This window comes from Gekko japonicus, unplaced genomic scaffold (genome assembly GCF_001447785.1).
Source record: "Gekko japonicus isolate JY-2015 unplaced genomic scaffold, Gekko_japonicus_V1.1 scaffold1228, whole genome shotgun sequence".
NCBI classification, from domain to species: domain Eukaryota; kingdom Metazoa; phylum Chordata; class Lepidosauria; order Squamata; family Gekkonidae; genus Gekko; species Gekko japonicus.
Window position 1 is genome coordinate 190,852 of NW_015172040.1, and position 21,697 is coordinate 212,548.

The 21,697-nt window shown below is 45.9% G+C and overlaps 1 protein-coding gene across 1 annotated transcript in view; it reads right to left on the reverse strand.

The window, feature by feature from the left end:
• ADARB2 (adenosine deaminase, RNA-specific, B2 (inactive)) overlaps positions 1-21,697 on the reverse strand; it is a 177,905-nt gene that overhangs the window by 133,210 nt on the left and 22,998 nt on the right. Inside the window, exon 3 of the mRNA XM_015420667.1 lies at positions 12,447-13,357. Coding sequence (XP_015276153.1) covers positions 12,447-13,357 — 911 coding nt within the window. The remainder of the gene's footprint in view (positions 1-12,446; positions 13,358-21,697) is intronic.

Consider the following 21,697-nt stretch of genomic DNA (forward strand, 5'->3'; position numbering starts at 1 on the left):
ACAGTCCAAGTTGGCCCCGCTCATGGCAGAGGGTGGTCCTGGTCACCTTGCTCACAGAGGGGCCACCGGCTCATGCTGGATCCTGCCCACCTCTGGCAGGGTGGTCCCAGGGGATGCCCCCGGCCATCAGCCTTCCAGAACATCTCCTGGTGGCCTTAATAACCAATCTGCCCCTGTCTGCTATGAGCCCACTATGTGGCCTTCGGCAGGCCACTCTCTCTTAGCCTCCACCGTCCTCCTTGGTAATATGGGGATAATGGTTCTAACCTACTTTACAAGGTTCTTGTATAAATTATGACAAGATAACACATGCCTAATTCTCTGAACACTTGAAAATTCTATACAAACGCAAAGCATTAACGCCCTTTTAATCTGCTTAGCTCTGACCTGTAAAACAAAGTTTGAGTCCAGTGGCACCTTTAAGACCAACAAAGTTTTATTCAAGTCATGAGCTTTCACATGCACGCAACACTTCCTCAGATAAAATGAAATGGAATTTACCAGTCCATACATATATGCAGAGGGTGGGCAGTAATTTAGAATGCAACATAATGAAAATATTTATCACATTCAGGAATAACTAGCTTAGTTTATATGGGTACCATTTAACATAATGAAGATGTTTTAACAGATGCAAAGACCAAACAGGAGTAACCAGCTAAGTCTACATGGTCACTATTTGTTTGGATTCAATTCCAGGGGAAAACGCAGAGAGGCAAATAAATATGGGATACAATGAAATGGAATTTACCAGTCCATACACATATGCAGAGGGTAGAAGTGTGTGTGCACATGAAAGTTCATACACTGAATTAAACTTTGTTGGTCTTAAAGGTGCCACTGGACTCAAACTTTGTTCTGCTGCTTCAGACTAACATGGCTACCCCACCTGAATCTGACCTGTAAAAACTTTTATACTGCATTTGCTTTGTACACTCTATGTGGCTTATCGATAAAACATGATTAAAAAAGCTACAAAAGGCATGTTAAAACCAACAAAGCATACGAAGTTGTTCAGGGTGGGGAAAACCAGTGAGGATTGTGAGGCACTCCAAAGGGATCTGTCAAGGATGGGCAAGTGGGCGTCAACATGGCAAATGGGGTTCAATGTGGCCAAGTGTAAGGTGATGTACATTGGAGCCAAAAATCCTAAATATAAATACACGTTGATGGGGTCTGAACTGGCAGAGACTGATCAAGAGAGAGATCTTGGAGTCGTAGTAGATAACTCACTGAAGATGTCGAGACAGTGTGTGACTGCAATAAAGAAGGCAAATGCTATGCTGGGGATTATTAGGAAGGGTATTGAAAACAGATCAGCCAGTATCATAATGCCCCTATATAAATCAATGGTGAGACCTCATTAGGAATACTGTGTGCAGTTCTGGTCACCAAACCTTAAAAAGGATATTATAGCTTTGGAAAAAGTGCAGAAAAGGGCAACTCGAATGATAAAAGGGTTGGAACACTTTCCCTATGAGGAAAGGTTAAGGTGCTTAGGGCTCTTTAGCTTGGAGAAACGACGACTAAGGGGTGACATGATTGAGGTTTATAAGATTATGCATGGGAAAGAGCAGGTAGAGAAAGAGGTACTTTTCTCCCTTTCTCACAATACAAGAACTCGCGGGCACTCCATGAAATTGCTGAGCGGTCGGGTTAGAACGGATAAAAGGAAGTACTTCTTCACCCAAAGAGTGATTAACACTTGGAATTCACTGCCACAGGAAGTGGTGGCGGCTACAAGCATGGACAGTTTCAAAAGGGAATTAGATAAGCATATGGAGCAGAGGGCCATCAGTGGCTATTAGCCACAAGGTATAGATAGGGACTCTGGGGCAAGTGATGCTCTGTCATCTTGGTGCTTGGGGGGGTCAACAGTGGGAGGGCTTCTAATGTCCTGGCCCCACTGGTGGACCTCCTGATGGCACTGGTATTTCTGGCCACTGTGTGATACAGAGTGTTGGACTGGATGGGCCTTTGGCCTGATCCAACATTGGCATCTCTTATGTTCTTATCACAAAAACGTCAAAAATATTGCCAGAGAATAGCCCAGACCAAAGCTGGAAAAATAATTCAGAAAACTTTTCTGCACCAAGAGAAAGGATAAAATATGTTTATTATGTCCACAGAAACACCACATCATTGGTTAGACTGTTAAGCACCAAAGCTCTTGTGCATTTGGCTTTCTTTCACCCTGCATCATGGATTTGATAACAAGTTGTGGCTGTGGAAAGAATGCTTGTACTTCCTGTGGAAGAAGAATTACCACCATTTTCGAGAAAAAGATTCTACAAGTGGGGTGACACTAAGGTAAATATTCAGGAGCTTCTGGCCACTGCCATTCTCACTGGGTGCAGGAATGGCAGAGTTTGTAAGGCTTGCTGTCCTGTCCGTGATTATCTCTATATATTATTGTATCCTACACTTAAAATGTGGACTGCTACATTCTGCTTCTCAAGCCGGTCTGACTCAGCAAGCCAATTTATCGGGAATGTGTGAAACCCCCTAGAGGAATTATATCTTGAATTCCATTTCCCAGCCCAGAGCAATGGATTTCCATAGGAAATCCATTCGCCAGTTTCGATCTGAGCCAGACCCACTTGCTCTGCCTTATCGCCAATATAAGCAACTTCTTGCCTTCTGTATAATTTCTCTCACATAGGCCGTTTATCACCACAGACATTCTACATTACTGGTTTTATAGCCTCAAGTTTGCACAAACTGCCTTCGTGCACTTGTCTTTCACAGTTACACTGCATCATGGATTTTATAAGCAGCTATGGATGCATAAATAAGAGTTGTAATTCCTGCGCATGATATCACATTACAGAACACATTGCAGATGAATGCACAATGGATAAGGTAAATTCAGTGTACAGACGCGTCTACAGTTTCAAAACACACTTCCATATTAATGGGACTTCAGATTAATTCCATTGTAAGAGACATTTAGAGGTACATCCAATGTCCATAGGATCAGCTGTTACACCATGGGATATCTACCCTCCTCTCCCATCCTGAATTTGCTTAGAATTGCAAAGAGTTAACCAGAGTTCAAGGTGGACTGAAAAGCATCGGACTCTCACAGAACAATCCTAAACACAACTGAACCCTTCTAATCCCACTGACTTCAATTTAAGGCTGTTTAGAATTGCACTGTTTATCTGGAGAAACATTATGTTTTGTGAATGATCCAAGGAAGGTTCCAAGAATGTGTGGCTCAAACACCATGGAGTTCTTTGTCCATATAGACCAGATTGTTTATCTGAACACACCAACTCTGAAACAACAGTATGAAAGAAGTCCTCATATTCAGGCATGTAGATCTTATGGTCCCGCTGTGCTAGATTTGCTATGCCCGGGGCTAATGTCTACATAATGTAATTGCATTCCTATGCACTGCTGGCAACCATACAGAAAGATAAGTAGGAAAAAAGCACTAAACTTTGTAGCACTTCGTAGCACTGTAATAGCCTTTCCCACTGCATTCTGGTATTTCCACGGCCATCGTGAGACTCTGTGGCCTCTGTACAACAATGATGAGCCACATAATTCATAAACAGAATGCAACAATCACTATACAGCAGCAATGCCACAACAGCACTCTGGTGTCTATACCTTTTTCACAAATACTGCACAAGGACGATTCCTTTGGGAGAGTGAAGTCTTTCGGGGCCATCAGGCTGGAAGTTTGCAAATGACGCAACCGTCCTTATCTTGGGGTTGTATGAACGTATAGCGAGAATAGTACTGCTGCAAATGATGCCTGCAGCCATAAGCTTCACAGTTGTGCTGGTTCACCATCCCATTCCTGTCCCCCCCCATGCCTACTCGTTGAGCTCCACTTCTTAATACAGATAATGTAGTTACTGAGACAGTACTTACCCATCCAATATAGCAAGTTGCACTGAAATGTTGACTACAACTACTATTTCTTTTTCTACACGTGCACTGGCTGTTCTCCTGCAATGGGTCATGAATGTTTACCCATCAGTAGCAACACACACAGCAGAGTTTGTGATGCACCAACGAAAGTGGCTGTAGTCCATTTCAGGTTACCCATGCAGTTATTCTTTGTATGGGAATATTGCTCAAATCTGTTGAGTATAGGAAGGCTGTTAAGAAACTACGCGGATCTTCCTATTTGCAAGGGAACAGCAGAATGAGAGAGACAGAGTGATCATAGGAGTTTGCATACTCTGCATAAATGTCTTTGTTCTGGGGTTGGGGGTTTGCATACAGGATGTTCACTATCACTTCGAGGCATGGTCTCCCTTTTCCTGGTAGACCTCACCTCTTGCATACCTGTGTAAGACGTCGTCTCCAGCATTGGCTGCAAAGGTGAGGTTCCCAGTAAATGTTTGTGTCTGGAACCTTGAGACAAGATACCTACAATTATTTACTAGCACTTTATTTTGGGTGGTGTCCTCATCTGCTGGATGTTTGTGCCACATTCACTTTTTCTGCTAGGTACCCCATCACCAAGTCTTCACCTGAGAGGTTTTAGACATGGGATTAGAATGATGCATCTGATGCTGTGATTCTTGATATATAGCTGGGATGATGGACATCTTTGGAAATCTGAGAGGGTGTGGTGAGCACCAACCCCTAAATGGCTGCCACAGGGTCAAATCCAAAATGGGTGCCTGTTTGCTGTTAAGATGGATGCCTGTTTTTGCATTAGTTGCATACAAATGTTATAGAAATAGTGCAAAAATGTCAGAAAAGCAATGAAAACAGGAAATCCCTTCCACCAAATAGGCAGGGTGAAACTGGTCTGGCAGCCTGTTCAAGAAAATTTAAAAATATATATATTTGTCAATCATTAATTTTTATGCAGGAGCTTGGTCCGCAAACACAAAGGGGACCTAGGATCCTAGCCCACCGGGAGTCCACCAATAGCACCCTTGGTGGGAGATTCAAATCCTCCAATGGGGACAGAGGTGTGTCGTATGGAGTGTATATAGTTGTCCTTGCAGGGCCATTTTGTGTGTCTTGTGAAGTACAATAAACGCGTCTGAACGCATGTCGTGGTCCGAGTCCTCCATGCGTCGAACCCAGTACTTTTCACTCCTGATGTGTGGAAGAAACTGCCAAAGAATGCCCCCCTATGGGCCAAAGCACAGGTGCCGCAGTCCCCCCCCACAAATATGGTGGTAGACCTGGCTGACACCAGGCCCAACAGATCTGCACACACACGAACCTACGTGCAAATGTTGGTCCCTGCGACCATCCAGGACAGCATTCCTAGAGCTGCAGGCCAAGTGGAGAGGTATGAATGTGGCTGTAGTGGCACAATTCAAGGTGCTGGTCTTGACTTTCAAAGCCCTATACGGTTTCACACCAACATACCTGAAGGACTGCCTATTTCCTTATGAACCTGCCCAATCAGCACAGTCTTCTTTGGAGGCCCTGCTTCGGGTGCCCCCACCTTTGGAGGCCCCCTGCTTCGGGGGCACCTAGTGACCAGGGAAAGGGCCTTCTCAGTCATGGCACCAAAGCTCTGGAACTCTCTCCCCAGGGAGATTTGTCCCTCCCCTTCTGTTGCCATCTTCTGCCAGCGAGTGAAGCCTTTTTTGTTTTGTTTGGCATTCCCTCAGTGATCCTTCCTAACCAATTGCTGTTTTTATGTCTTTGTATAGAAATATTGCTTCTATATTCACATGCCTTCTCCTGTGATGTCTTTTGATAACATGCGGTGTCTTATTTCCTGTTGCAAGCCAAATGGTGAGGCCACATGGCCTCAACAGCCATGCCATAAACCCACATTCTTTCACACTTTCATGCCAAAAGCCAGACCTCATGGCTACACTTTCTGGCCCACATGCGACAAGTCACGTACACAATGAAGTAGCTGGAGTTTGGGTCAGCAGGCAAGGTCTCCAAACTTCCAGCCAATCCCACAAACCTGATGTTAGCAACCATGGCAACCAACAATTGGGCACACCCATGCCCACTCGCAATTGGCTGATGGCCACATCTAATTTGTGACTGGAATTCGGGTATAATTTTTTGATCCCTATGGAAGTGAGCTCTCTTGTTCTTGCTCTTGCTCTAGCTCTTGATCTCCCTTCCTCCACTTGTCATTGTCTGTTTTATTGCACCTGAAATGCTGCCTCTTGAGAGACAAAGAGTTGCTTTGTGAACTGGAGCACAAGATTGTGCAACGATGGGATTTCCCTTCAAAATCCCTTGGACTATCCTGGACTGTGGATGTTCTGACTTGGTAACTATGAATCACTAATGTTTAGTTAAGGCAAACAGCCCTAGCCTTTGTTATTTTTGTAATCTCTGGTAGTCTATGCTAAGCTCTGTACTGAATAAAGATCCTTCTTATTGCTAAATTGTCTCTGAGGTTGTAACTGAATTCCAAGTCTAAGTCCTATGCCTAACCCTGACCACATATGCTACCTTGGTAAGAGTGTGCATCTCTGGATAAAGTTGCTAATGTGTTCTGTCCCAGATGCTAACTAAGGGCTGGAATCTCTCCCTTAGGAAAGGCAGGGACTAGTGAAAAGAGGTTCTGGTGGCAAACTGTTCTAAAACCAGAGTGGGTATAGACCATCTCGTGGTTTATTGTTTAATGTACTGAAAAGTACAGGATTCCCTCCCATCCCTGGACTGGCCTGGGTGGGCTAATCCTGTACAGTCTTGTATGTATTTTAACTTGGTTTTTGATTGTTTTAATGATGTGTGTCTTGGGGAGGGGTTAATTTTAATGGTTTTAAAATATGATTTTATCATGTATTGTTATCTGCCTTGCTGGACCTTGTGACCTAAGAATGGCTCAAATATACATTTTGTAAATTAATAAACAGTAATATATTGCTGAGCGACCTCTGTAGCACTATGACCCAGTACTGCAGGGCCCACTCCGCTCAGACCTGGCCAGTAGATCCAACAATGCCCAGCTTGGAGGCACAGGAAGAGGACGCCAATCATTGTTGCCACTCAAGAGTCCAAGCCAAGAGTAGAGATATTGGGGCTTGGGTCTGCTTGCTCCTGGCGGCCAGTGGTTTTCCATGGCAGCAGCCCACTGGGAACTCTCCTCGAAAGTGAATGGCTAGTCCTTTTCTTTGAATACGTGTTTGTGGGGAGTTCAACCATTCTTTTCCTTCACCTGAACTGGCAGATCTATTTCCTCAGATTACAGCTGTCTGAGACCCTCCTTTAAGGCCAAACTGAGAGTCATGCTGGGAATTCTGTGAATTTAACTCCAAGAGTCCCCCCCCCTTAACCAGCGGGGCGGATTCTGACTGGGATCATGGTGCAAGAAGAGGCCTAAGATTTCCTCTATATGAACCAATCCACTGAGTCGTTATTTGCCTCACTGGGGCAAATAGGTACACACATTAATGCTTGTATGTTTTCCCAGTGAAGCAAATAGCAGCTCTGAGGGGCCATTTCAGACTGGGAAAATAAACCTCACCTCACACTGTGGTACTGATCCTAACTGGGCCTAGCATTCTGACAATGTAAAGGGAAAAGGTGCTGGAAGCTCCATTTACAGAACTCCAGGCATCACTTTGGGGTTGGCTCTTACTTATCTCAAACTGAATGTGGGGAAAAACCAGTTTGGTGTAGTGGTTAAGAGTGGCGGACTCTAATCTGGGATAACCGGGTTTGATTCCCCACTCCTCAACATGCAGCCAGCTGGGTAACCTTGGGCCAGTCACAAGTTCTCTCAGAGCTGCTCTTTCAAGAGCAGTTCTCTCAGAGCTCTCTCAGCCCCACCTACCTCACAGGGTGTCTGTTGAGGGAAGAGGAAGGGAAGGAGATTGTTAAACTGCTCTGAGACTCTGAGTGAAGAGTGGGGTATGAATCATCATCTTCTTCTTCTTCTTCTTCTGCATCTCCTCTGATTACCCCTGTTGTCTTTAGCTAAAGCCCATCGCATCTTCCCCTACCCCTTAACTGTTCACCTTCCCTCCCATTTCAGAGTTAAGGTGTGGGAACAGTGTCATGAAACTAGACATTTGCTTGATGAATCCTGATCTCTGTGGTAAGAAACAGTACAGCAAATGCCCAACATACTTATTTAAAATTTCAGGCACATCTGACCACACACAAAAGTTTAATTGTTCGACTCACAGAAGATATGTAAAAGCAGGATGACCTACAAAGATGACTGAGCTCTAGGGCTGCACTGTTGCCTCAGGAATTGCCAGCTCTGCAGGACACAGGGCATGTTTCTAAGGTGGGAGAATGGAGAGGGACAGAAGGGACAGATACACAAGCAAGGAGAAGCACATTAGCACCAAATGCCCGCGCGTGGGGGGGGGGGGGGGGGAGGAAGCGAGGTAACCCGGTCTGAAAAAAATAATGGCTGCAGATCAATGTTCCCTCTAAGCTGTGGAGTCTTGTGAGCAAAAATTCCACTTTGTGAGCTACTGGCATTAAAGTTGTGAGCGAGAGATTCGGCTACTGCATAAATTAGTTTGCTCTGGAGCCCTCCTTCCTGAGCTAAGACAAAAATGTGTGAGCCAGAGGCTCAAAAACCGTGAGCTAGCTCACACTAACTCAGCTTAGAGGGAACACTGGCTGCAGTACATATCCCCTTCAACACAGCCTGGGCAGCTGCAACTGAAACAGACCCTGGAGGTTACTGGCGATGATACGGGCTTTGGGTCACATTTTCCTAATTCAGCATAGCTACGATCCATTCCTAAAATGAGCAGGAATAACCCAATCAACACCAACAATAGTCTACGTATTCCAGAGGAGCAGCTGACTTCTAGGTTTGATATTAATCCCATTCTACAGTCACTCTGCTGGCTGCCCGTCAGTTCCTGGGCTCAGTTTAAAGTATGGGCTATCACACAGAAAGCCCTCCACAGCCCTGGACCCTCATGTCTGCGAGACCATCTCTCCCCCCAGCTCCACCACGACAACTTCATTCAACCGAGCAGGGCCTTCCACCACTGCCAACCTGCAAATGGGCAAAATCAACAACTGCCCGTATACGTGTGCCTTCTCCTTTGTGGCCCCCACCTTGAGGAATGGCCTACCTGAGGAAGCCAGGAAGGGTCCCACTCTCATGGATTTCCACAATCTATGAAAAACTGAATCATTCAAGGGGGCTTTTCTACACAGCCTATAGGGCAGCACCGTACAAAAGACTTCACAAAGTCACTTGGATAAATGACTGGGGACTGTGGTCTGACTACTGTGTATAGTTTGCGGTGGGTTGGATCCCATTGTGTAATTTTGCAGAGACTGTGAATTTATTTCTATGGCTGTGGTCACACATGCTAAATAATCCACTTTCAGTGCACTTTCCAACTGGATTTTTACTGTGCGAACTGGCAAAATCCAGTTGGAAAGTGCATTGAAAGTGAATTGAAAGTGGATTAATTAGTGTGTGGGACCGCAGTGTCAATCTGTCATGTTAACATGTCTGCTTTGCTTCAGTTCTGCTTTTTTAAAAGACTTTTGGAGGGTTCTACAACCCAAATCCTGTTTCATTGTTGATGGTATTCCATCGCTTTGTGTAATCTGCCTTGAGTCCCAGAGAGAAAGGCGGACCATAAATAATGTAAACAAACAAATAAATGAGAATTTACTAAGTACAAGCACTGGTGGTGGAGGAGGAAAGTACTGTCAAGCTGTAGCCAATTTATGGTGACTCCCACAAGGTTTTCAAGGCAAGAGAAGTTCAGACGTGCTTTGCCATCGCCTGCCTCTGCATAGCCACTGTCGACTTCCTTGGCGGTCTCCCATCCTAGTACTAACCAGGGCCAACCCTGCTTAGCTTCTGAGATCTGACAAGATTGGTCTAGCCAATAGTAAATTAATGTAAGGTTCTCTTATCACCCATACTGCCCTTGTCACTGTGTTTATCTAGCATAATTTGGATTTTACAAAGGAAATGTCTCAAGACTGTATATCTATTGCATTTTATTGCCTTTTGACCCTACTGCTAGAGCTGCCACATGCCCCCGGGGGGCGGATTTCCCCCCGCTTTCGAGCTCTGCTTTCCGCTCCCGCAGAATCGGGGCCCGGGGGAAACCCCACCCCCGCGTGCGCGTCACCCGGAAGTGACGTCGCACGCTGGGGGCGGGGCCATGCCATTTGAGGGGAAAACAAAGAGTTTTCCCCTCAAATGGCGTGGCCCCGCCCCCAGCGTGCAACGTCACTTTCGGGTGACGCGCGCGTGTGCACGTTCCAGATGCTGGCCGGGAGCCCCCCGCTCCCGGCCAAAACATATTTGGCAACCCTACCTACTGCACACATTTCCCCTCTATATATACCCCCATATATATATCCCCACATTTTCCCCTATATATACACCCACATATGTATCTTCTTCCAGCTAAACAGATACGATTCATGCATTTAGTTACGTTGACTCTAGTCCATGAAAACTGAAGCCATGATCAATTGGTGAGTCTTTAAGATGCCACAACCCCCTTTTTAAGAAAATCAACAAGCAAGTCTTGGAAGGCAGTATCTTTTTTGAAAGCAGATCCTTCTCAGAAAGAAAAGAATATATAAGCACTTGTTCCACCTTATTCTTGAAACACACACCGGAAAATCTAAGGACATTCGGCTTGTACAGAGAACCAGCTTCACCCGCTATTAACAGCAGCAAAATGAGATCTGGGGGGTAAAACTGATATGAGGATAGCTTTTGGGCAACAGAGAGTGAAGACAGCAAAATCCATTCTATTAGAGCTGCCTCTCTTGTTCTGACCAATCACAACTGATTTGTTCCCCATCAACATTCCACAACCTTCAACTCTTGTGGGCTGGAGCCATCAGTTCCGTTCTTCTGTGTGAGGGGTCCTCCTCCTCCAAGGAAGGCAGCCTTCCTTCAAAACTAACAATATGTCCCCAATGCGAGGCCTCTTCAGTGTGCTTATCCATGACTCCAGAAGAATCATGCCCTACATTTTGCCTATATTTATGTCTGAATGCACATACAATCGCCAAGACAACACAGAAGTCGTTTCCTTTCTGTCACTCAGAAATTTGACAACCTACGCAAAGATCTTTAAACCTTGCCTGAGGCAGAATTGTCTGGGGATGAGTATCTGGAAAAAGACACCGTCTGCACTATGTTTTTTTTCTTCCAGAGAATGATCTAAGAGTAACTTGAAAGCAAAGGAAACAAGGACATCCCAAATCATAGGTTACATGTGGTTTTTTCTATAGATCAAGCACACCCATATAGAAAAAGAGGCCTGCTTTTATTACGCATGGTTGTATTATAAAGCTGTGGCTGAAAGAATGAGGCTCTCTCATACTTCTCTCTGGGAAAGAACTCACAAACGGTTCTTAGCAAAGTAAGCAGAACTGGCTGTAGATCTGATAGGGCCCTGGGCAAGATGGCCTTAGATGGGCCAGGTGGGAACCCATACTTGTGGATGGCCCCAATGCACACAGAAGGCAATTAGGGCCTCATCTGTGCAGCAACACCTGTAATGAGGGACAGCGGAATGTATCCTGCCACTCTGCTCATCAAAGCTTGAAGCCTTCCTCCAGCCTAAGGGGCCTTCTTCCAACTTAAGTGCTTCTTCTAGGGGAAGAGCCACCTGAACTAGGAAATGACTCTCGAGGCTGGAAGAAGGTTTCAGAAAGCAAAATGGTAGGATACATGCCAGCAGGGCTCTTTTTGTAGAAAAGCCCAGGAGGAACTCATTAGCATAATAGGCCACACCCAACAGCAGGAACTCATTAGCATATTGGGCCACACCCCTGACAGCACAGCTCATTAGCACATTATGCCACACCCCCATGTTACCAGGAGTGTGGTTTTCCAGCCCCACCCACCTTTTGCTTGTTATTCTGTTTACCTTGTTTGTTGTCAAAACCCAGGGCTTTTTTGTAGCAGGAACTCCTTTGCATGTTAGGCCACACACCCCTAATGTAGCCAATCCTAATGAGTTTCTGCTGTTGGGTGTGCCCTATTATGCTAATGAGTTCCTGCTGGGCGTGGCCAACTCAGGAGCCAGCCGGAACTCCGTTCCTGTGCGTTCCTGCCCCAAAATAGCCCTGCATGCCAGGGTATACACATGGTGGTGTCAGGCCCTCCATTTGGGTGAATGTGCATAGGAGACGGTAGGACCAGCATGCTTGGTTGTGAACGTGGGCAGGCCCACCATGCTGAATTCCACTTTCCCTCTACATGCATTGCCTGCACACCATTATGTAATGTACACAAACCTTGCCTCTTTCCTGCACGTGCAGTCAGTCCCAATGGATGTGGGCCCTGGGCAATTGCCCCCTTTATCCATTAGCTAAAACAGTCCTGAAAGTAAATATAAGTAAAGGTTTTTACATGTGGCCTCTGTGAGGATTTGGGGGGAGGGTGTTTCCGCTGCAATAGACTTTGCTGTGAGGAGAGGATTCTGAGAGAGTCACAACTTACAGCTGGAAGAACAACAAATGACATTAATCTTAATGGATCCCTTCCGCTTGGTTGGCGACTACCTGAGAGCTCTCACCTGTGGCAAATGATTACATTTACTCCTGCTGGGAATGTGGCTGGGCAGCCGAATGTTAAAGAGGGCCTGCAGCGCAGCCTGTGCTGCTTGACCTTTGGCCAGCTTCTTGCTACGTCCCGAGCCTTCAAACGTTTTCCCATCCACTCTCACTGCCATCACAAAACTCTTGATATGTTGCTTCTCCACAGTCTCGGAAAGGCAGACGTACCTCAGTCCCGACCGCAACTCATTGAGTAACACCACGGGGTTCTTTTCGCTCTCCGCGCTGGAAGCCATCTTGCGCTTGTTTTGTTTACCATGGTGGCCCATTAAGTCCAAGGTGTGGTAGAGGAACCTCCCATGCCGGTAGGCCGTGGAAAGCAATTCATTATTAACTGGGCTGTAGACTGAGAAGTCCTTACTGTGTGGCGACGGTTCGAACTCCTTGAACAGAGTGTCTGGGAAGTCTGCCTGGTCTGATGTAAAGTCCGTGGAAGGGTTGAAACAATTCCCCATGGCAAAGTGAGCTTGACACGCATTGGGGAACTGAACAAAAGACTTCAAGGCTAGTTCGGCAGCCTTCATTTTGGCCTTCTTTTTCGTTGGTCCGGTGCCTTCAAACGTAAGTCCATTTACTTCCACAGCGACGGCAAATACCGGAGCATGGACGGGGCCTGTCTGAGACACCATTTTGTATTGTAAACCTGGTTTAAGTTCGTGTAGCTGGACCAGAGCGTTCTTTGGCGTTACTGACCACGAGACCTTCTTCCAGATGAGCTGGAGTTTGCAGAAATGTCCACTGTTGCCTTCTTCCAGGGGCCTCTTCCTTTTGAGGCTGGAAACTCCCACTCTTGACCTTTCGTTAGAGGCGATGGGATGGCCTTCCAGGTTGCCAACATTGCGGTTCTCCTTCACTTCTGCGCTGCTTGTGCCTGTTAGCAAAACAGAGAAAAAGAAGCCCACCAACATTATTGATGTCATTGTGACATTTAAGATGAAGAGCATGGAGAAGAGATCTCACTAACGTTTTCTACGAAGCTGCACTGGCAGTTTTGAATAGCTTAGGGATGGCCGATATGTTATAGCCATTTTAAACAGAGGCTCTGCTAGGAAGGGAGGGGAAGCCTTTGAAACATCTCTGCCAGCTGCTACGCTGAACCTCTATTTCTCTTCCTGTTTGCAGGTATTGAAGCCTAGGAGCAGCTAGAGCTATGAGCCAAAGGGCTTTTGGCCCTTGGCTCTTAGGCCATGGCTTGCAGTCTGTGGCCTTGAGTGAGGTGATCCAGTGGGTCCGGGGACCACCCAGGATGCAGTTTATTGTATTCCCCCTGTTTGTTGGGTCCCTATTGAGGAGAGCAGTGGGTAAGCTCCGCAAGCAAGCAATCCGCTTCACTTTCAGGGCTTTTTTTGGTAGAAAAAGCCCAGCAGGAACTCATTAGCATAATAGGCCACACCCAATGGCAGAAACTCATTAGCATATTAGGCCACACCCTGACAGCACAGCTCATTAGCATATCAGGACACACCCCATGCCTCACCTTGTCTTGCCCGGGCGCTCCGCGGCTGTGGGAAGCCCGGGCACGCCGGCCCTTGGAGGGGAGGGGAGGCAGTTTAAACTACCTTCCCTTGGCTTACTTGGGTGCCTCGTGACTGCGGGGAGCCCAGGCAAGCCAGCCCTTGGACAGGCTGGGGAAGGCATGGGGAGGTGTTTAAATGCCTCCCTGATCCTTCCAGGGCCCTCACTGGCCCGCCCGCCCGCCTCAGAGTCGCCCGAGGGGGGGGGCGCTCTCCAGGCCTTCCCTCTGTAGCCACGCACACAGAGGTTTTGGCTGTAGTGGGCGTGGCCAACTCTGAAGCCAGCCGGAACTCCGTTCCTGTGCGTTCCTGCCCCAAAATAGCCCTGCTTGTAGTACTACTATCCTAAGCGGAGTTACATCCTTCTAACTTCATTTACTTCAATGTACAAAGAAGAGTTTAACTCGGCTTAGGATGGGATTGTTACATTACTTTGTGGACGTTGTAGCTGAGTGGCATTGGATTGCCAGTTCCTCCAGGCCAAGTCCAACCCTGACAGCCAGTTTGGTGTAGTGGTTAGAGCGTTGGACTAAGATCTGGGAGACCCAGGTTTGAATCCCTACTCTATCATGGAAGCTTTCTGGGTGCCCTTGGGCCAGTCACACACTCTCAGCCTAGTCCTACCTCACAGGGTTGTTGCGAGGATAAAATGCAGGAGAGAAGAGCAACGTAAGCTGCTGTGGGTCCCCTTCAGGGAGGAAGACGAGGTATAAATGAAATAAATACATACATATTCTCTTGACTACACCACACTGGCTTGTATTTTATCTCCCCTGAATCTCCTGTCCTTGGAGGCCAATATGATGAGTACTGTCTCCCTTTAAGCAAGTGAATAAACTATCATACTTTCACAGACATTATCTTTTTTGATGTAGTAACTTAAAAACAACAACAACCAACAACCACCAGACACCCAGACTTATATCTGCCTAGGAGGAGAGGAGGAGGAGATTGGATTTATACCCCGCCCTTCACTACCCAAAGGTGTCTCAGAGTGGCTTACAAACTGCTTTCCCTTCCCCTCCCCACAACAGACACCCTTGGGGGGGGGCTGAGATTTTGACGGCAACCCCTCTTTTTCAAGAACAGCTCTTATGAGGACTATGGCTTGCAGGAAAGTGGGGTCGGTTCTCAGATCCACACCTCCCCCCCCCTCTCCATCTAATAGGTTTTTACAGACCCAATTATTGTACATAATGATATTGAGGTCGGGAAGCATGGAGAGAAAGATAGCTCTCGTTTCACACTCTATTCAGGTTTGAAAAGAATTTGTATTGATTCTGCACCAGTGAATAAGAAAACACAGGGGGTTATTTGTATTTATAATTCATATTGCCTTTCCAGATCTGTTTCACTAGCTCACCCCGCCCCCCATGCTGGTTGCATGCATTTATGAATACAGAAACTTTATGTTTAGGACTTTGTGTTCAGCCACAAACACATAGACTAACCAGTACAATAAACAATTCCCTTTGTCGTCTGAAAGTTTTCTCTGGCCTTACCTTAATCCCAGTACTTCAATAAACTTGGTCATATCCCAGTGTAAGACTCTGGGATACCTGGCTACACAAACCTGGCCGCTAGTACTCTTTCAACAGCTTTTGTCTGAACTGATTCTATGAGTCAATGCAATCATGATGTTTTGTACTGGGAAGTCACTTCTGCCAGGGCTGGCCATACATACTGGGTTGGATTGGAAGGTCCCATTTATTTAATGATGGCGCCTTCTTCTGTTGCAAGGAAGAAATCCTTCTACAGCAAAAGGAGTCTTCCAGTGTTGGAACACACCTCCTGTACCAGAGGAAGGCTTCACTGTTAGCAGAACTGAACCTCTGGATCACTGCTAGCAGAACAGAACTTCTGAATCACTCTTAGTAGAACAACCCTTGGATTCCACCCAAGGTGCAGGTGCTTTCTGCTAATAGTGGCACAAGCAGCCCTCCTCTCAGTTCACATATATCCATCAGCTTCCTCTGTTGAAATGAACAGGTGGCCCCTAAAATCTGCTGGTAAATTCTTGGGACCTTATGCATGCCACCTTTGGAGGCAGTTCAAGGTCCTGGTTTTAACCTTGACAATCCTGTAATGGTTGAACCTGCATATACCTGCCTGTGGGGAAGGGCCATGGCTCAGAGACAGAAGGAACGGGAAAGGATCTCAGAGCGGTAAAAGTCTTAGATCTGGAAAGCCATGGACAGTAGATCATGGACTAGGTGGATCGATGATCTGATTCAACATAAGGCCATTTTGCATCACCCGACTCCAGATAAGAACTGTCGGCAAAGTCATGTTCAGAATCCATTGAAGCAGAGAATATAGAGTAGCCAGTGATGGGGGGGGGGGAGAGGGGCTTTTTCAGCTGTTTATTAAAAAAGGGGAATAACCTCCTGAAGGAATTGTAGTTATCCCCCCTTGCTTTTGGAAAGCCATACAAGGCTTATCTTGATCAAAACCCAAAGTTGATGCTGAACAGTTGTACGACTGTGTTCCATCTTTGATTCTTTGCAATGCTTTTTTAAAATATGAAATGGTTATTGGTTTTATGGACAGCATCAATTTAAATGGATTTGTTCCTTTTAATTTTGCAAGCTGCCTTCAGCCAAGGGAAAGATGAGATAAAAGAGATTTAAAAAGATGTCTTTATGCAGCTTAAAATAGAAATATTTTTATTCGGCCACACTGCCTTATACGTATAATAAACGACATTCTTATAACCATAGATAGTGTGATTCCTAGAGATTCTCCTTGTCAGACTACATTTCCCATAACGCAACCTTTTGACAATACTGGACGTCAGTAAGAGGGGAGACAGGACAGCCTAAATTAAACCACAATGTTTTTTTAAAAAAAGAAAGAAAAAGATAAAGCCTAGTAATTTTGTGTGTTAATGGTGAGTTCAACTAAATTGCCTTATATTTTGAGGCATCTCTGAAATCTGATCTCTTTGAAATATGGCTTTGATAAGACCTCTAGCAACTACAAAATTATGACCCTTGTATTTATAAGCATTTCCTCTCTGAAGCTGAAATACACTGGATATGTACTGTGAGCAATGATGATAGAATTCTTTTAGTAAAGAAAGGAACGCTAAATTTTGATGATAGAGTCCAAGGTTGAACATGAAGAAAGGTACAAACTGTGAGGGGATTACTTTCATTTTTATTAGCTGTAAGATAATATTTAGAGGAAGGAGGTGTTATGATTGAAGTATTGTATGGTCCGGAGCAGAGTCACACCCTTCTAAGCTTGTTGACTTCAATGGATTTAGAAGGGTGCATCTATGCTTAGGATCACGTTGTTCGACTACTGGCGCATCAAAGTGATCCTTCTGGAGAACAAAAAACCAAACAAAGACAAAAGTAGACTCTCTGATCTTCACTGCGCAGCAACATAACCAGGATCTGGCAAGCGCACTTGACATGGAAACGTGGCCAAATCCCAGCAACATATTTAGTGGACAGTATTTACACACAAAGTTTTCAATGTCATATTTTTTAGGAATATGTCATTTAAAAAAAACACCTGAGGTGTGTATTTAAAGACATAAGTGAAGAGTCCAAGGTTTCACAAAGGCTTAAACACAGAATTGTAATAAGGAAACAGGATGGTAGGCTCATTTGGTCCTGCAATTGCTGGCCTCTAGAGACGGAAGGGAACAAAAGAACGGAAGAGGTACAGAAACGCAGAGTACAGATGCAGGCCTAGAGTATAGGCTGGGATGAATGCGTGGATGCCAGAGCCAGCAGGCACGGTCCCTCTGGCCCCTTTCCATTCATTTAGCATATTTATACTGTCAACTGAAATAGGATGCAGAGATTTGTCTCTGCTGGACCACAGAAACACTCTGTCTCTTCATCTTAATCGAATTCCACTTATCAGGGTGAGGAGGAGCAGCGAGCGAAATGTATTTATCTGTTAAATTGGTGAGCATCCCTCCTACATTCCTGCCTTAGCTTCCCATTCCGCTCCTTCCCCTCTCTGGTAGACACCCTCCCCTCCCCTCCTTCTTGGTCATTATGCACGGTAGTGTTAACCTGGAGCGCTTGCATCATCAAGAGCTATTGAGGACTGTAATGCCTCACTAATAATGACACTGCCTTTGTCTCCGGGTCATAAGGGTTCAGAAGAACTAGCCATCCGATACTCCACGCTACATTTGAAGTGATAATATTGTTCCTGATGAAGGTTATTCAGCTGCCTGGCAGCCCGAAATTTCGGTTGGGGGGAAAAGGGAAGAAAAGAATGGACAACCTCTTCCTTACAAAACCTCTTGAAAGGATAAATCCTCTTGAATACGGAGTGGGCGTCAACGGCATCAACAGTGGTTACCAAAGGACACATTTCATTTTACAGTCATCTCAGGATAGGATGAAGGACAAATGACACCAGAGGCTCTGTCCCTTGGTTCTGCACGTGCCTGCTGTCTGAAGCGGTACAGTCCCAACAGGGGTGTGCCTCAGCTTGCCAGGCTTGCCTCCTGCCCCACGTGCATTTCAGCTCTCTGTCTGCTCTCACGATGGGTGGACATAGGGGCAGAGGAATGACACTGCAGATGTAGGGTCACCTTGCTCACAACCTTCCTTCCTTCCTTCCTTCCTTCCTTCCTTCCTTCCTTCCTTCCTTCCTTCCTTCCTTCCTTCCTTCCTCCCTCCCTCCCTCCCTCCCTTCCCTTCCCTTCCCTTCCCTTCCCTTCCCTTCCCTTCCCTTCCCTTCCTTCCTTGCAAGTCTGGTGTAGTGGTTAAGTGTGCTGACTCTAATCTGGGAGAACTGGGTTTGATTCCCCACTCCTCCACTTGCACCTGCTGGATGACCTTGGGCAAACCATAGTTCTGGCACAGCTGTTCTTGAAATAAAGAGCAGTTTCTGTCAGAGCTCTCTCAGCCCCACCTACTTCACAGGGTGTCTGTTGTGGCGAGGGGAAGGGAAAGGAGTTTGTAAGATGCTCTGAGACTCCCTTGGGTAGTGAAGGGTGGGGTATAAATCCAATCTCTTCCTCTCCTCCCTCCCTCCCTCTGACCTACAGATCTTGAGTAGTATCAATCAATCCCAATGAGGAAGAAAGGAAGAATTCAAGCCAGAGAGGGCAGGCTGTGCCATATTAAAGAAGATGGCTTGTCACAGGCTGCCTGTACTGTCATGGCCTGAGCAAGGCCTTTAGCTAACAAAAGAATATTTGCTGGCCTCAAATCCATTAAAAATTTAGTAACTAAAATATCTATGGGAAGCTCATTTTGCTGGTACAGAAGTGGTATGATACATTTCTCTCTGGAATGGACATTCAGATAGAACATGTTTCACAGTTTCTATGATCCCTTAACCACAACTGCAATATCTATCTGAAAATGGTATACCTTATATACAACCTTCAGAGATCATAGATAGTAATGCATTTCATAGTTGCTTGCCTGTAGCTCGGAACTGTAAGGTTACACCAGTATTTTGGGATTATAAAGAGTGTTGTAAAGACTGTAAAGAGTGTTGCTCACGATACTCACTGAGTTTCTCCAATCTCTACAGTCTTTACCAAAGCAACTGGGATAATCTTTTGTCATCTTCTGGGCATGGAACAGGGGACACTGGATGTGTGTGTGGGAGGTATTTGTGGATTTCCTGCATTGTGCAGCGGGGTTGGACTAGATGACCCTGGAAGTCCCTTCCAATATTATGATTCTAATTCCTACAGAATCGCATGACACCAATTATGGGTCTCACCTTGGAGTGACATGACCATGTTGGTACTGCATGACACTCCTTCTCCCCAAGCCGTGCCCTCAAATGCTCCTGGGATTCCTAGGTGCAGGCCTGGTGACCTTAGGTATGCCATGTGACTATTCTGAATGTGAACGTGTACATCTTTTGAATCAAGGCACACGCTCATGAGAAGAAACAAAACAAAATCAACATCAGTTTCCCAGAGTGACTGCCAAACTGGAACAAAGGATCAGCTTAAGAAACACAGTTGGCACTAATTGTGAAAACTGTCTGCCACGTACTCTAGCAAAGAAGTTGCTTTCCGAAGAGACCAACAGGCATAGGGGGGATGAATGAGTTCTCCTGTGAATGGCCTACCCAGGCCAGCTGTTTTGGGTTGGGAAAACTCATCACTCTCAAGCTACAGCTTGGACTGCAGCCATGTCTTTAAGGGCACATGAGAAAGTTCCACTAAGGGCTCTGGTTTACTCCACGCAGAAAGCAGGTTGACTCGGTGAGACTGTTGCTGGTGCCTTCGGAATGGCAAAGAGTGACCTTCCATTTCTTGTGCGCCCAGGAGCCATTTCCCTTTGCCCTTCTCACACAGAGCTTGCTATTTCCTGCCCATCTACATCACACAACGTGTGCCGAGGGCGAAAGGTTTCACCTCCATCATTTCTGACATGCTTGCAAACAATGGATTTCAAGACTGAAGCAATCTCGGGAAATGATTCCTAGGCTCCTGCCCAGCCAGTGCATCAGCAAGAGTGCTACTGCTGCACAGCTTTCTCTCTCGTGTAAGAAAATCTTTTGTTGGGGATGAGTTTAAGAAAATGTCAAACTCTGTTTCTGCCCTTGGAGCACTAAAGTTGTACTTATGTAAGTATGATTAATAAAGTGCAGATGAGGCCACAAAAGTGTGCAAAATCTTCTATCACTAAGAGAAATATCTATATGTATCTATCTGGCTTGCATGGCCTACGGTCCACCAGGATGAATGACACCCCTCTCAGCCCACCAGCCAGTGATACATGGTGGCCTGCCAGGATCTTGACACTCCCTGCTCTTGTTTTTTTTATAGCCCCAGACAAGGAGTGGAAACGAAAGTACTAGGGAACCTGAAGTCTGTAATTCCCTGCTTGGAAATATGAGCCTCTGAGGGACTGAGAAGAGGAAGAAGAAGAGGAGGAGGAGACGGAGACTGGATTTATACCCCACCCTTCACTACACAAAGGAATCTCAGAGCGGCTTACAATCTGCTTCCCCTTCCCACAACAAACCCCCTGTGAGGTAGGTGGGGTTGAGAGAGCGCTTTTGAAAACTGCCCTTGAGAGAAAAAGCTCTGAAAGAACTTATGACTGATCCCAGGTCACACCAGCAGCTGCATGTGGAGCAGGGGGGAATCAAACCCGGTTCTCCCAGATTAGAGTCTGTGCTCTTAACCACTACACCAAACTGTGAAGAGTTCTGAGCATTTAAAGAACTAGAAAAATTATTAATAACAAGACAGCGCCAGTGCTAGTTAAGCAGGGTGAAGGCTCATGGAAAGCCCAGTACGCGCCTGCTTCCAGCTTTGGCATGGATTCTCTTTGGGAGACTGCCCAAGCTTGAGCCTAGGCATCTTCCAGAAGCAATTTGTAAAAAGATGTATAATTTAGCCAGGTTTTCAAAAAGTGTCTGGGGGAATTCACGGGGATATTTGAACTGTGCACATTTTTATCTGTATTTGGAATGGATTCCATCCTGTCACTTCACTTAGCTCCCTCCAGCTGAAGAGGCTCTTCCCTCCGGAGGAAGGCTCCACAGTTGGCTTAGGGGAGTAGTAGGATGAAACCCCTGACAAATACAGGTAAAATCTGCACAGCTAAAATGCCTTCGTAACTGTCCCCAGCCACAGGAAACCTTACTAAATAACATTAATAAACAACAATGGATCCAAAGTTTGTTTCATCAGCCTGGGTATCATGAGCAATTTTAAACAGTTATGATGACTGCACTGCTAGAGC